At 48.0% G+C, this 14,376-nt stretch overlaps 1 protein-coding gene across 2 annotated transcripts in view; it reads right to left on the bottom strand.

Annotated features, from left to right (window-relative positions):
* The window catches only part of LOC135089810 (NAD(+) hydrolase sarm1-like), a 116,870-nt gene that overhangs the window by 44,200 nt on the left and 58,294 nt on the right, over positions 1-14,376 (bottom strand). The window contains exon 2 of one of the 2 annotated variants that reach the window (XM_063985886.1): positions 8,712-8,810. In XM_063985886.1, coding sequence (XP_063841956.1) covers positions 8,712-8,810 — 99 coding nt within the window. Of the gene's footprint in view, positions 1-6,547; positions 7,219-8,711; positions 8,811-14,376 lie in introns of those variants that run through there. The other variant, XM_063985879.1, reaches the window with a different exon arrangement.

Raw genomic sequence — 14,376 nt, 5'->3', positions numbered from 1 at the left:
GGAGAAGGAGAGAGGGTGAGAGAGAAGGAAACACTCTCCTTCTCAGATCCTTGGTGGTCGGGGAAGTCCTCCTGAGTTACGTAAGCCACGCACTCAACTTGTTTCTGCATCGCGTGTTCTGTCAACAAATAAGATGACTTTTTTTCCACCCATGGCGTGAGAGAGAGAGAGAGAGAGAGAGAGAGAGAGAGAGAGAGAGAGAGAGAGAGAGAGAGAGAGAGAGAGAGAGAGAGAGAGAGAGAACGTGGCTGCGCAGGAGGCAACCGCAAACAAATTTCACCACTTCACCACACTACCTTCCGCAGACTATAGTAAATCCAACACCTCACACCCACACTCCACACCCCCAATGACCTCCAACCAACAGATACTCCACTCCACTACCTTCCACATAATAAATCCACCACCACACACCAAAACACGAGCTTCCGGCCAACGCTGCTTTGCTACGGAAACGAGGTGGGAGTGTGCTCTGTGAGTGTGCTGTGTGAATGTGCTGTGTGAGTGTGCTGTGTGGGCGTGTGTGTGTGTGTGTGTGTGTCTCCTTCTCACTCTCACTCCCACCCTTTCTTTCCCGCAAGGATCCTGAAAGTCAGCGAAATTCCCGTGGTATTTGAGCGTCCCATGGCAGCCGGACACGGAGAAAGGGTTCAACAGGACGCTCCAAGATGTGGCTACGTGTTTGTCATCGCCCGGCCTGCAGACACGAGGGAACAGCAATGAATACAAAGGAAGGGGAAACAGTAGAGGATCAGTTGGTGGTGGTTGAGTGAAAGGAAGGACTGTAACTTGACAAAACGCGGAAGAAATTAACAGACCACGAAGGGAAGAACAAATAAACAGCAGAAGTATGACTGAAAAGGAGAGAAAAATATGGAAGGTGAATAAATATAGACACAAAGAGAAGAAATGAATAGAACACGAAGGAAGACAAAAGAAGGACAAATACAGTAAAGGAATAACTCAAAAGGAAGAGAAAAAGATGGCAGAAGGTGAATGACTAAACACAAAGGAAATGAACAACACAATGGAATACAAAGAAAAAGCAAGTAAAAAGGGGATGAATGAACGAAAATGAGAGAAAAAGATGAAGGAAGTGAATAACTAGACAAAATGAAGAAATAAAAGAAAATTAAAGACTGAGCATAAAAAAAAAAAATGGAAAAGGAAAAGATGAAGGGACGTGAATAAAAAGAAGACACAAAACAGAAGGAAGAGAAGAAAAGAAGGAAAGTGAAGGACACGAACTAATGATGCTAAGGATTAAAAAGAAAAAAAAAGAAAAAAAAGATACTAAGAAGAGATAAGACTAAAAAATGAAGATGCGAAGCTGAAGGAAGAGAAGGAAAAGAAGAAGGGAAGGCGAAGGACACGAGTTAATGATGCTCTGTAAGACTTATCACTCCCACCAACCAGGAAGCAGTTATTCTGTTCGCTTGACCACCTCTGTGACGCCCCCAAGGTCACGCCACGAGCCACTCACTAGGTCATGGAGGGCACTCACCCACCCACCCACCCACCCATCCACTCACTCACTCACCCACTCACTCTTTTACTACCTATCTACTTAACTGACTGACTATTTATCTATTTAACTGAATGACCGACTAACTTCCTACCTAACTGACTAATTGATTGACTGGGTGATTAAGTAACAAACTAGCTCACTAAATGACTAGATAATTAACTAACCAACTAATTGCCCGTCTGCCTAACTATAACTGTCTTACTAACTACAGCTGACACACTAATTAAGTATCCATCTACCGAACTACCTAACAAGCTAACCAGCCACCTACCTAACTAACCGATGTAACGTGTAGGAAAGCGAAGAGCTAAACTACTACGCGATAACTATTTGGGGGCTAAAACGCTGCTATTTGAATGCCCTGCCTAGGTAGGTCCCGCCCGCCCACTTAACTAGTTTTTACCTGCCCGCCTGGTGGTTTCAAATTACCTGCGTCTTATTTATTAGCGTCAGGTGTGTGGCTGTGTGCGAGGGGAGGCTGGGCTAAGCATCGCGAAGCCACTTAGTTTTATAGTCGTCATGAAAATAAGACATTGGTTCGTTAAGTACTGATCAAGTGAATACCTTGGTGAGCTGTTTACTTAAGTAACGATACACCTATAACCAACGATCTAACTAGCACAACTATCTAACTATCCTGTTATCTAACAAACGATATATCTAACTTGTTAACTAACAAACTATATAACTGGATAACTAAGAATCTAAATAACTGCCCCATAACGATGTTTCAGTTTCGGTTACACAGCGTACTACTCGCCCCAAGGTCACGCTAAACTAAGGTACTCGTTCTCCACAAGGTCACTCTTCCTGGCTCAGTCCTCCTCACTCACTCACTCACTCACTCACTCCTCTTTGTGCTTGCTTTCGCTACGACCGTTGGGGTGTTCCTACTTGTGTTCGACTTTACCCAGTAATTTGGTGCTGTGTGTGTGTGTTGGCTTAGGTTAGGCGAGGTTAAATTAATGAGCAGGGTTTGACTTCTTAGGCTGGGTTTGGTTTGGTTGGGTTGGATTTGGTTAGGTTAAGTTAGATAAAGACGTACGGTTAGGTAAAATTAGGTTAGGTTAGGTTAGGTTAGGTTAGGTGAGGTGAGGTTAGGTTAGGTTAGGTGAGGTGAGGTTAGGTTAAGGTTAGGTTAGGTTAGGTTAGGTAAGGTTAGGTTGGGTAAGATAAGGTAAGTTGAGGTAAGTTTAGGTAAAGTAAGGTTACGATCATTTCAGGATACGTAGATCGTGTTTTTACTGTTTACTTATTCATTTATTTTCAGTGGATTATATTATTCATTCCCGTTTGTTTTTCTTTGTTTCTATTTGTACTTATCCTCAAATTCCCATCGATGCCCACTGATTTCTTTCTTTGTTTTTGTTTTAATAGTTACAATTACATATTCCTTTTTTACATTTATTTCTTTGGTTGCATTCATCATGTTCCCACAAAACCTCAGCGCGGCTTTCATTTCTCCTTTTTATCGGTTTTATAACATATTCTCTTTTTTTTTCACCCTCTCCACCGTGTTGCCTCATTGTCGCAACACTGATCAAGCGTCATAAAGGTGCCGCGACTGAGGATTAGGGAGGGGGCGGGGGGAGAGGGAGGGTTAAACTTCATCCTCTCACCGCTAAATCCTCTCAATGATTGATTAATTTCACTGCTAAACCCTTTCACTGACTGCTCAATTTAATACACCGCTGTGGGTTCAAACAAAGGACGACCGTAGCAGTAGGTGTGGGTGTGTTAGGTGCATGTACTGTGGAGATGTGTGAGGGAATTGTCTTAATGTTGTCTTTATAGCCAAGTTGTCATGGGAAAGAAAATTCACACCAGACATCACCAGTTCCTAGCGTCCTTCACCACCACCACCACCACCGCTAGTCCTTGCCTTGCCGCCCCGCCATCCCGTCACCTCCTGACGCCACTCCCGAGGTCTTGGGTGCCACCAGGGCGCCGCGATGCCCCATTGTCCCAGCGCCTCACACACACCGCCTCTCCAGGAAACACAACGGAATAACGAGAAGATTGGCTTGTTGGTTTGTTCGTGTCCTACTGAAGCTTCGCTGTAATGCGTTGTTTGTTTTAGCAGGAGTGTGTGTGTGTGTTACCATGAATATCTATCTTACATTAAATATTACGAGTTTATCTCTCTCTCTCTCTCTCTCTCTCTCTCTCTCTCTCTCTCTCTCTCTCTCTCTCTCTCTCTCTCTCTCTCACACACACACACACACACACACATCCCAAAAGCATAATAAACTAGGTAAGTCCACTTCATTAATTGACACGTCTCTCTCTCTCTCTCTCTCTCTCTCTCTCTCTCTCTCTCTCTCTCTCTCTCTCTCTCTCTCTCTCTCTCTCTCTTTTACACCAAACCAAACGAGCGTCCCAATTATCACCTTTAGTCAGGTTACCAATTACGAGGCACCAGCTGATTACTAACACACCTGCATATACCTGTGGGAACAAGACGAGACAGGTGACCCTTAAAGGACCGAGGGACACTACCTGGCTATCTGTGACCCTATCAACGTGTTTGTGGAGGGAGATTAATGGATAAGAGGCTATGGGAGAGACCTGATAAAGGGTTGAGATAAAGGGTAAGGATGCAGTGGGCTAGAGCACCTGGGTTTGCTGTAGATAGATGGGTAATTGAGAGAGAGGGAAAGAGAGGGAGGGAGGGAGGGAGATAAGAGGTATGAAATGTAAGGGTACGTGAGAGGTGAAGAAGTACTGTGTGTGTGTGTGTGTGTGTGTGTGTGTGTGTGTGTGTGTGTGTGTGTGTGTGTGTGTGTGTGTGTGTGTGTGTGTGTGTGTGTGTGTGTGTGTGTGTGTGAGAGAGAGAGAGAGAGAGAGAGAGAGAGAGAGAGAGAGAGAGAGAGAGAGAGAGAGAGAGAGAGAGAGAGAGAGAGAGAGAGAGAGAGAGAGAGAGAAACCTATTCTCTTAACGCTATTGATGCAACTTTAGAACGAGAAAAACAGGATATCATGACAACGACCGAGACAGAGAGAGAGAGAGAGAGAGAGAGAGAGAGAGAGAGAGAGAGAGAGAGAGAGAGAGAGAGAGAGAGAGAGAGAGAGAGAGAGAGGCCCTCCCCTAACAGAGCAGCACACCCCAATAAGCAGAACACAACACCGCAGAAGGCACGCCAGTGAAAGTTTTATTTACAATCTGGCCCAGGGGGAAGCGACAGGACCACCGAGGCGCCCCCACCAACATCGTCTAGTCCCCGTTGCTCATTACTATTCCCTCGTCAATCAGCCTTGTATCAGTAATAAACAGAATCATTATTTTGGTGACCCCGTAACGCTCAGGCCAAATGTGAGGCAGGGAGAGACAGGTAAGCAATCTCTCTCAGTGCATTCGTTTTGTTTTTATTTTCTTCGGATGAGTGGATTTGATTAGTTTCATTCCAGTAAAACGAAATGCAATGATATGCTTATGATATGTTACGTGGATGAGAGGTGAGACATAAAAAAAAAAAAAAAGATGAAAAAAGTGCCCCTTGCTGAGATTCAAGGTCTTGGTGCCACGGATCTGGTGTGAGTCGTTTTCACTACCAACTTTTTTTTCTTTTTCTTTTTTCTTTTTCTTTTTTTTTTTTGCGCCACACTCCATTGTCTTTTTGTACCGTTCATCCATTGCCATTTTACACTGACTAGCTAGACAGTGAATGGGAGATGTTGACTGGGTGTTGATGGGCGCTAGGTGGTGAGAGGAAATGACAAGAAGTGCTGCCTGGGAACTGGGAGGTGCTAACTGAGAGGTGCTGAATTGCTCACGTACCACCTTGCGGGGAAAACAAACACCTCCTCCTCTTCCTCCTCCTCCTCCTCGTCCTCGTCCTCTGTCGCCACAACAAGGTTCAGAAAATGGAATGTTGACAAAACGTGAAGGACAGGTTTATCACGCCGTTGAGTAAGCAAGTTAAGCGCGGGGCTCACTGTGGGGCGGGGCGCGCTGGGTTAGGCTTCTTTTCTAAACAGAGTATCAAGGCGAGCGAGGAGAAGCAGTAGTAGTAGTAGTAGTAGTTGAGGAGGAGAAAGAGGAGGAAAGAAAACGTCAACCACAACAAGAGCGACGATCAAGAAGGAGCAGCAACAAAAGCATCAACATCACTACTGGACTGCGGGCCGCGCCGTGGTGATGTGTGGTGGTGTTCAAGGTGACCGGCTGCTGCTCCTCCCTCGTGAACTAATTCTATGATGTGTAGCTACGTGTGTGTGTGTGTGTGTGTGTGTGTGTGTGTGTGTGTGTGTGTGTGTGTGCCGCTATTCGCCAGCAAGCACTGTGCCTTCTGCTCCCCGTTCGACGCCCTCTCAAGGCCAGGGATGCTCCACACCACACCACGCCACGCACACTTAGTACAGGGAGTGTGTGTGTGTGTGTGTGTGTGTGTGTGTGTGTGTGTGTGTGTGTGTGTGTGTGTGTGTGGTTGGAGTGACGCAAGGCGTGGAATGCTGTAACATGCTGTAACAAGCGGCCAGGGTATTGACAGTTGAATGAGTTGTAACAAGTGACTCTTCCTCCTCCTCAGGCTCCCGTGCGGGTGTCCTGAAGGTGGTGGAGAAGAGGCAGTGTCCGGGGGTCACCTTGCCACGACATCCCGCCGCCGCCCTCCCTCCATTACTTCTCGCTCCATTCATAACACTCCGCGACATCGCCACGCTAACTCCTCTCTGACATTTCCACGCATGTCCCCAGGGTTGCGCCACACGCTGGAGGGAGGGGGGCAAGGAACGGCGACTCATCCTGGTGTGGGCGAGGTCGGGATGTCCCAGGGGTGCTCCGCGTGGCCGACGTGCGATCAGCCGAGAGGAATTTTAACGAGTCGGTAAAGAATCACAATGAACCATTTGCAGACGTCAGGGAAGACTTGCAGGCGGCGGCGCGAGGTTGTCAGATGAACGTTTGTGGTGTTAATGTGAGGGAACACGCCACGGGGAAGGGGCGTGCTGGCTGCCTCGCTACACTGACTGTTCGTGATGAGAGAAAAGCAAAGGAATATCCAGGTATCTCAGACTTACCTTGTCGAGGATGACACCGCCAAACTGGGAGGTTCCCTGAGATGGCATCACCACCGCTGCTCTCTCCCACACCATTGAGAGAACTGATGCACTGTTCCTTGTTTCTCAGTCACACGCGAGTCAGGGTGCTGCCGTGTGCACCTCACTACATCACACAGACACACTGGCACGGCGCAGCAATCCCACCACAACGTTTTTCAGTCACCTACACAGCGTCGCACAGTACCGCGGGGAGGATGGGACTCGCTCACGGACCTGTTTCATCTCGCGTTGCTGCCTCTCCCTCTGTGTCGCCACCCTCTCACTTGAACACCGCTTCCTTGACCGTGAACCGAGGGACTGGCAGGCCTGGAGCACGAGCCACCATATGTAAGGCAGAGGCACGCCTGACACCACCAGGGCTGAGGCGTCAACAGGTTGCTCGCCACACACCCGGAAGCAGAGTGACTCACACCACACTTCCCAGAACCCACAGGCTAACTGAACCAGCCGCCGCGCCGCGCAGCTCTCAGGGCACCACCACTCGTCCGAACCCCGCCGCCTGCCTCAAGGTGAGATGCGCCTGCCCGCCTCCTCCTCTCGCCCCCTTGACCACTTACGCAGGCACACTACCGCTAATCAACACGGTGGTAGAGGTGCATCTGCCACCCTATGGTATCCTACACTGCACTGACCACAGGGAAACTGTACCAAGCAATAAGAACATTACGGATACTGGCTATGACTCAGCCTTATCATGGTTTAGCTTCCAACACACTTTGGCGAGTGCCACGAACGGCGGGCAGAGTTGGGGGGCAAACAGTGACTAATGCAAGCACAAACACCCTCCTAACGCTCCCCGCCTCCCATACACGCACGTTTCCGCATCGCTGATCCGCTGAAATGTAAATAAGAAAAGAAACATCTGCTGAGCGCTTTGGCATCACGTGCACCAAATGAAGCTCCGCCCTCTTCCGTGACGTCACAGATGGGGGGGCGGGGCGAATGACATCACTCTTCCGCCACTGCTATTGGCTCACCCTGCGGGCCGCCGTGATGTCATACACGCCTTGGCTAGCGGCACGAGGTTATACAATGGACTTACGGGATGATAACACGCCCGCATCCTTATCTGCGAGGCGACACTCTCGCATTCCTGGGACTGTGGAGAGCCAGCATGCCGGAAATTCCTGCCTGTCAGCGATGCAGTCACGAATCGCATCTCGCGGTCGACTTCTGGCATCCCCGTCCACTTAGCACCCTGAGAAGCCCTCGCCCCTCGCCACCACTCCACCACCCCCACCAGATACCCTGACCACCACCACCACCACCACCACCTCGCAGCTGCGCCTTCCAATCCACAACACCCCGAGGGCAACGTTTGTGTCGGGTAGCAGCAACAAGGGCGCCGGAGGTAAACACAGGGTGCTGGCCTGAAGGGGGAGCCTGCTGGAGGAACTAATGGGAGAAGGAAGGGAGGAGGTGAAGAAGGGGGATTGGTGTAGTGCCGTGCTAGACTGCCAGAGAGAGAGAGAGAGAGAGAGAGAGAGAGAGAGAGAGAGAGAGAGAGAGAGAGAGAGAGAGAGAGAGAGATCCTCCCTTCTACCACATTTTTTTTATCTCCTTTTCCTTCCACCATCATTCCTTTGTAAATTAATCAATCTTAGTTTATGACACTACCTCCTCCTCCTCCTCCTCCTCCTCCTCCTCCACCACCCTACCTATCCTGTACCCACACCCACACACTACCCAGCCCTCCACCTCACCCATCATCCCTAACATTCCTTACCTACACCCTCCCTCCCTCCCTTACACACTGATATCAAAAGTCCACAGGCTGAAAGCGAAAGACGATCTGCCACAGCGCTTATCTCCGACTCCTTGGGCGGTGCTGACGTAAATGACCCTTATACCGGAAGTCCGAAGGCTGATTATGCCATAAGGGTGACCATGCATAGTTGACATAGCTTACCTAACGCACGTGTCGCCAGGTAACTAATTATTATCAGTGACACGTGAGTGAGTGAGGTTGATTATGTCATCCGGGAGTCGAACCTGGGATTAGGATTAGTAGAAATACCAAAAAGAGAAGTGGATTAGTTGTTTTAAGGGAGAGAGAGAGAGAGAGAGAGAGAGAGAGAGAGAGAGAGAGAGAGAGAGAGAGAGAGAGAGAGAGAGAGAGTACCTGAGTGACAGTCGGGGAAGGCGTGGTGGGCAGCCCCGCGCCGCTTGGTGTCTTCGAGTCCTCTGGCACACTCGCCGCGGCCTCCTCCGTGTTACGTACCTGCGGGATGGAAGGGTGCCGCGTTAATTACAGGTACACAATAAGGAGTGACAAAAGTAATAACAGCAGAACATTAATTAAAGACAGAGTAAGGGATAATGAAGGTATAAGTAATAGAACGTTAATTAAAGAAGTAGGATGAATAAGGTGTAAAAGGATAATTCAAGCTAGAAAATAAAGTATAACAAATAAAAGTAATAAAACGTTAATTAATTGTAGAAAAAAATGATAATAAAAATAAAGGCGATGAAAAATAGCAATTACTGGTAAAATAACACGAATACAAGCAACGAAAACAATAAAAGGACGTCATATCAGTAACCAGGAGAGTAATGCAGCAATGAAAATACTGAAGAGTGACAGAAAGTAACAAAGTAATCCTTATAGTAAACAGTTCCACGAAAATGTGACTTTGTTCTCTACTTGCAAGTGTTCCTCTGAATGTTACTTCACTCTCACGTACGTTTCCTACTTAATGCAGGGACCAGTTCACTTCTTTTGTTGTTTGTTTGTTTGTTTGTTTTATCTTGCTTCCCTGCACTCTCTCTCTCTCTCTCTCTCTCTCTCTCTCTCTCTCTCTCTCTCTCTCTCTCTCTCTCTCTCTCTCTCTCTCTCTCTCTCTCTCTCTCTCTCTCTCTAATCTGTCTCGCTTCCTGTCTGTTTACCTGTTTGTCTATTTGTCTGTCTATCTATCTATCTATCTATCTATCTATCTATCTATCCATCCATCCATCTATCTACCTGTCTGTCTATCTGTTTATTTATCTGTCTGTCTACTTATCCATCCAGCCACCTCTCTCTCTCTCTCTCTCTCTCTCTCTCTCTCTCTCTCTCTCTCTCTCTCTCTCTCTCTCTCTCTGACTTGCACCAAAACTTCAAGGTTCACTAAATTACACAACCGCCACCACCACCAACAACAACAACAATAGGCAATACACAGGTGGACTTCCCCTCCTTGATAACCTTCCTTCCGGTGGTGGTAATATTGCAGGTGAGTGACGCACGGAGCTTCATTCAATGTGGTTTTGTAGGTCACGGAGTCGTCAAGTTCAAAAAGGTTTTCAGGAACAGGCGATTACAAAACAAAAGCATCCTGAAAGTATTGCAAGAATGGGCTTTGTTTTGTGTTGCCTTGCGGATTCAAAACACGAGACTCAGTTTAGTTTGGTGGTGAGGTCTTGAGGATTGTGAGTTTCAGGTGAGATAGACGAAGAAGGGCGAAGAGAGACGAGATGTGGAAGAAAAGTAAAGGAAAGGAAAAGAAGAGGAATAGGAAAGGTATGGAAGGAAGGTGAGTACAGATAAGGAAGAGGAAAGGTGTGGAAGGACGAGGAAGAGGAGAAATATGGAAGAAAGGTATAGGGAAGGAAAGAAAAGGTGTGGAAGGACGAAAAATAACTAAGGTATGGAAGGAAGATGAGGAAAGACAAGGAAGAAAAAGGTAAGGAAAGATATGGAAGAGGAAAAATGTGAAAGAAACGTGAGGAAAGATAAAAGAAGAGGAAAGATGTGAAGGAGGAGGAACAGGAAATTTATGGAAGGAAGGTAAGGAAGGACAATGAAGCGAAAGATGCAAGAAAATTAAGAAAAGGTAGGAAGAGAAAAGGAGCAAAGTTACAGGGGAGGAAAAGAGAGATGGGGAGAGGGAGGAGGAAGAGCAAAGATACAGAAAAGGGAAGGAGAGGTAGGGAGAGGAAGAACAAGGAGCTAGGGGAGGGAAGAGGTACAATTGAGAGAGAGAGAGAGAGAGAGAGAGAGAGAGAGAGAGAGAGAGAGAGAGAGAGAGAGAGAGAGAGAGAGAGAGAGTGACAACGCGTGAGTGAGCTAACAAAATCAAGCCTAAAAATGGGTGTAATGTATCATAGTGACGAAGCATCTCTCCCTCTCTCCCACTCTCTCTCTCTCTCTCTCTCTCTCTCTCTCTCTCTCTCTCTCTCTCTCTCTCTCTCTCTCTCTCTCTCTCTCATTCAATTATTATATTACGTAGTCTCCCGTCACTCCACGCGCACATGCCCAACCTTCCATCCCCGCCCCTTCCGCTCATCCTTCCCTTCCACAAACCCCTCTTACTCATGCCCTCCGCCCTTTTCTTCTCTTCATTCCTCTCTCCTACCACTCCCTTCAGCCCCTCCTCCGTCTCCGTTCAATCCCCTCTCCTATCGCTTCCTTCACCCTTCCCTCCTTTTCTCCTCTTTCCTCCTCCTCTCATTTTTCTATCCTGTTCCTTCCTTCGTCGGTATCTGAATTTTTCTCTCTCCTCTCCTTCTTTTTCCTGTTTCGTCCTTCTCTTTCATCCCTCTCTCCTATCCTTCTCCCAATCAATAGTTAATTTTCTGTCTCTTAACCCATCCTTCAATCCCCCCCTCTCTCTCTCTCTCTCTCTCAGCGGTGATGCCAGCAACACTTCGAGAGCAACACGGGAGTTAAAGCCGGGCCGCGTGTCTTCAAGAGGTGCCCGCTATCACTCATAATGGAAGCCCCGGTGCCTCAGACCTTTGTCCCACCGCCGTGTGACAAGAAGGCTAAAAGGAAACGCGGGGGAAGATTGAGTTGGCTGATAGATAAGCGAACCTGTAAGGCTGGAGGTGGGTGTTACTCCAGCCCTGCCCCCCCCACCCCCACCACACACACACACACACACACACACACACACACACACACACACACACACACACACACATTCATTTGCTCTCTCACCATGAGTATTTTCCAAGGGCACAGAGATGATTAGCCGGGTTCTCAAGAGTGTTTCTCCTATTGATGACGTAGAGATCTTGTTAATCTGCCACTACAACAGTCAAAAACACCCTTAATAACCCGTGCAGCTTATTATAGAGCCGTATTTTAAAATGTTTTGCTCTTTCTCTCACCACGTCTATTTTTAAAGGCCACTGAGATGATTAGCACGGCAATAACGTAGAAATCTTGTTAATTTGCCAATGGAATCATAAAAAAAAAAAAAACACATTTAAAAGCATGCGTAACTGGAACTAGAATCCTTTGAAAATAGTGGAGGTGCGGGGAGAAGTGGTGGTGAATATGGTCCCGGATACTGTAACCTGTACCTTAGAGCTGACGTGCGATACCTGTTCCCTCTTCCACTCGTCCCCTACAGGCGTGTAAATGGTCACCTTTTATCGGATTCCGTCGTGCGTTATCTGGTCCCGTCACTGAGCAAGGCGCGGCATCGATACATCGTTCAAGGACCAAAATATTCTGAACCACTTCTGCGCCGCACCTCCACCACTTTCAAAAGGCTTACTGGTTGAAGTTACATGGATGGTTTTTAAGGGTATTTTTACGAATCAAGTGACAGACTAACAAGATTTCTACATTATTAAGAGGAGGATCACTCTTGAGAACCCGGCAAGAAGGAAGCGTTTCTGAATACGAGTCCAAGAAACAAGGCATCGAAACACCGACACCTCGCCCTGTGTCTCAAACCCGCCATGTTGTCCGCCACGCCCTCGCTGATGGCAAGACAACGCCGCCAGGACGGATAAGTCACCCCTCCGTCAGTGAGTGATGAGGCCAAGGTGAAGGCGCAGTCCCGCGGCTTCTACAGGTGCGCCGTGGCCTCCTGTCGGGTCCTGGGAGGGCGGCGGTGCGTGGGAGAGTTGAGTGACGCTTGTGATGAACGATTGCTGATTAGATCTCGCCCCTCACCACCACATTAAGGCGAGGATTCTTAAATGTTCTCGTCTCTTACAAGGACGATTTTTCATAGTCGCGCCCCGCAGCAGAACATTAAGGAAAGTATTTGTAATTGTCCCTGTCTCTCACAAGTACTGTTTTCCAAAGGGTCTCGCGCTCTCACTAAGACTCCAAACATTCTTGAACGTTCTGGTCTCTCACAAGGACTTTTTTTCAAAGGGTCTCGCGCCACACCAGTACATTAAGGAAAGTATTCTCAAACGTTATGTCCTCTCACAAGTTCTATTTCTTAAAATTCACAGGGATGATAAGGGTTCCCACTGGGGCTTATCCTACTAACAAAGTAGAATCTTTCCTAAAATACTAACAGAACCATGAAAACACCCTTGGAAACATCAGTACCTCCCACTCCAGCCTGTTACAAGTGGAGGTAGGAAGAAAGGTAAGGAAGGAAACAAAGAAGAAAGATATGGAAGGACAAGGAAGATGAAGGTAAGGAAGGAAGATAAGAAAAAAAAGAGGAAGAGGAAAGCTATGGAAGAAAGAAGCGGAAAACAAGTAAGAAGGGTAAAGAGAGGCTGATATGGGGGAGAGAGAGAGAGAGAGAGAGAGAGAGAGAGAGAGAGAGAGAGAGAGAGAGAGAGAGAGAGAGAGAGAGAGAGAGCGTCACATTTGTCACAGTCTTACGATGCCCAGGTAGTGAATGAGCTCTGAGTCACCGCGGCACGCGAGGATATATAATGATCCCATACCAACCACCCCGCCAGTCCATCCCAGCCCAATCCAGCCCCGCAAAGCCCCTAACCAACCCGTACTCCAGCCCAGCCCAACCCAGCAAGCCCCGCTGCTCCCTCACGTGCTCGGCGCCGCCCTGCCTGACTCACGGGGTGGAGGACTCCTCTGAAACACATCAGCGCCGCACCTCCACTACATTTAAAAGGCTCTAGTTGAAGTGATACGAGTTCCTAAGGGTGTTTTTACGATTCTAGTGACAGATCAACAAAATTTCTATATTATTAACAGGTGGAATGCTCTTAGGAACCCCGCTATTCATCTCTGTGGCCTTGGAAAATAGTCGTGGTGAGAGACCAAAGCGTGTCTGACTCACGAGAGGCAGAGCAGTACTGGAATGACGCAGGGGAGAGCGGTTCGGTTTGGGTCTAAGAGGAACCTCCCTAGAGGGAAAGGAAGGCAAAACAATGGCTCGTGAAATATGTGGTGTTTTTATGGAACTTTGCTTTGACGTGAAGTGTGTGTGTGTGTGTGTGTGTGTGTGTGTGTGTGTGTGTGTGTGTGTGTGTGTGTGTGTGTGTGTGTGTGTGTGTGTGTGTGTGTGTGCGTGTGGCATTAGGGAGGGAGGTTGGTGAGTTAGATGTGAACGGGGAGGAGGAGGAGGAGGAGGAGGAGGAGGAGGAGGAGGAGGAGGAGGAGGAGGACGAACCACAACAACAACAACAACAACAACAACAACAACAACAACAACAACAACAACAACAACAAACTGGCGATCCTTACCTGGGGCGGACTAATTACACCACAGCCTCCCCGGACAGGTAACCGTGATGGGGATGGATAGGAGGAGGAGGAGGAGGAGGAGGAGGAGGAGGAGGAGGAGGAGGAGGAGGAGGAGGAGGAGGAGAAGGAGGAGGTGAATGAATCATCTGCCTTGTGCTAACCTCTAATGATGCCTTCGTTCTGCTCCCCCTCATTTCCTCCCCTCCCCTCTCCTCCCTCTCTTCCCTTCTCTATTTCCTCTTCTACTCCCCTTCAATCCCCTTTTCTACCTATCCTTCCCCTTCTTCCCCTCCTTTCCTCTTCCCTATTCTCTCCATCCCCCTTTTTTTCTTCCTATTGTTTCCTATCTTCGTTCTCCTTCCCTCATTTCTCTTTTCTTCCCTTTTCCTTCTTATTC

This window comes from Scylla paramamosain, chromosome 33 (genome assembly GCF_035594125.1).
Source record: "Scylla paramamosain isolate STU-SP2022 chromosome 33, ASM3559412v1, whole genome shotgun sequence".
Taxonomy (NCBI): Eukaryota; Metazoa; Arthropoda; class Malacostraca; order Decapoda; family Portunidae; genus Scylla; species Scylla paramamosain.
The sequence above is the reverse complement of the archived record's forward strand: the minus strand, read 5'-3'. Positions and strand labels throughout refer to the sequence as shown.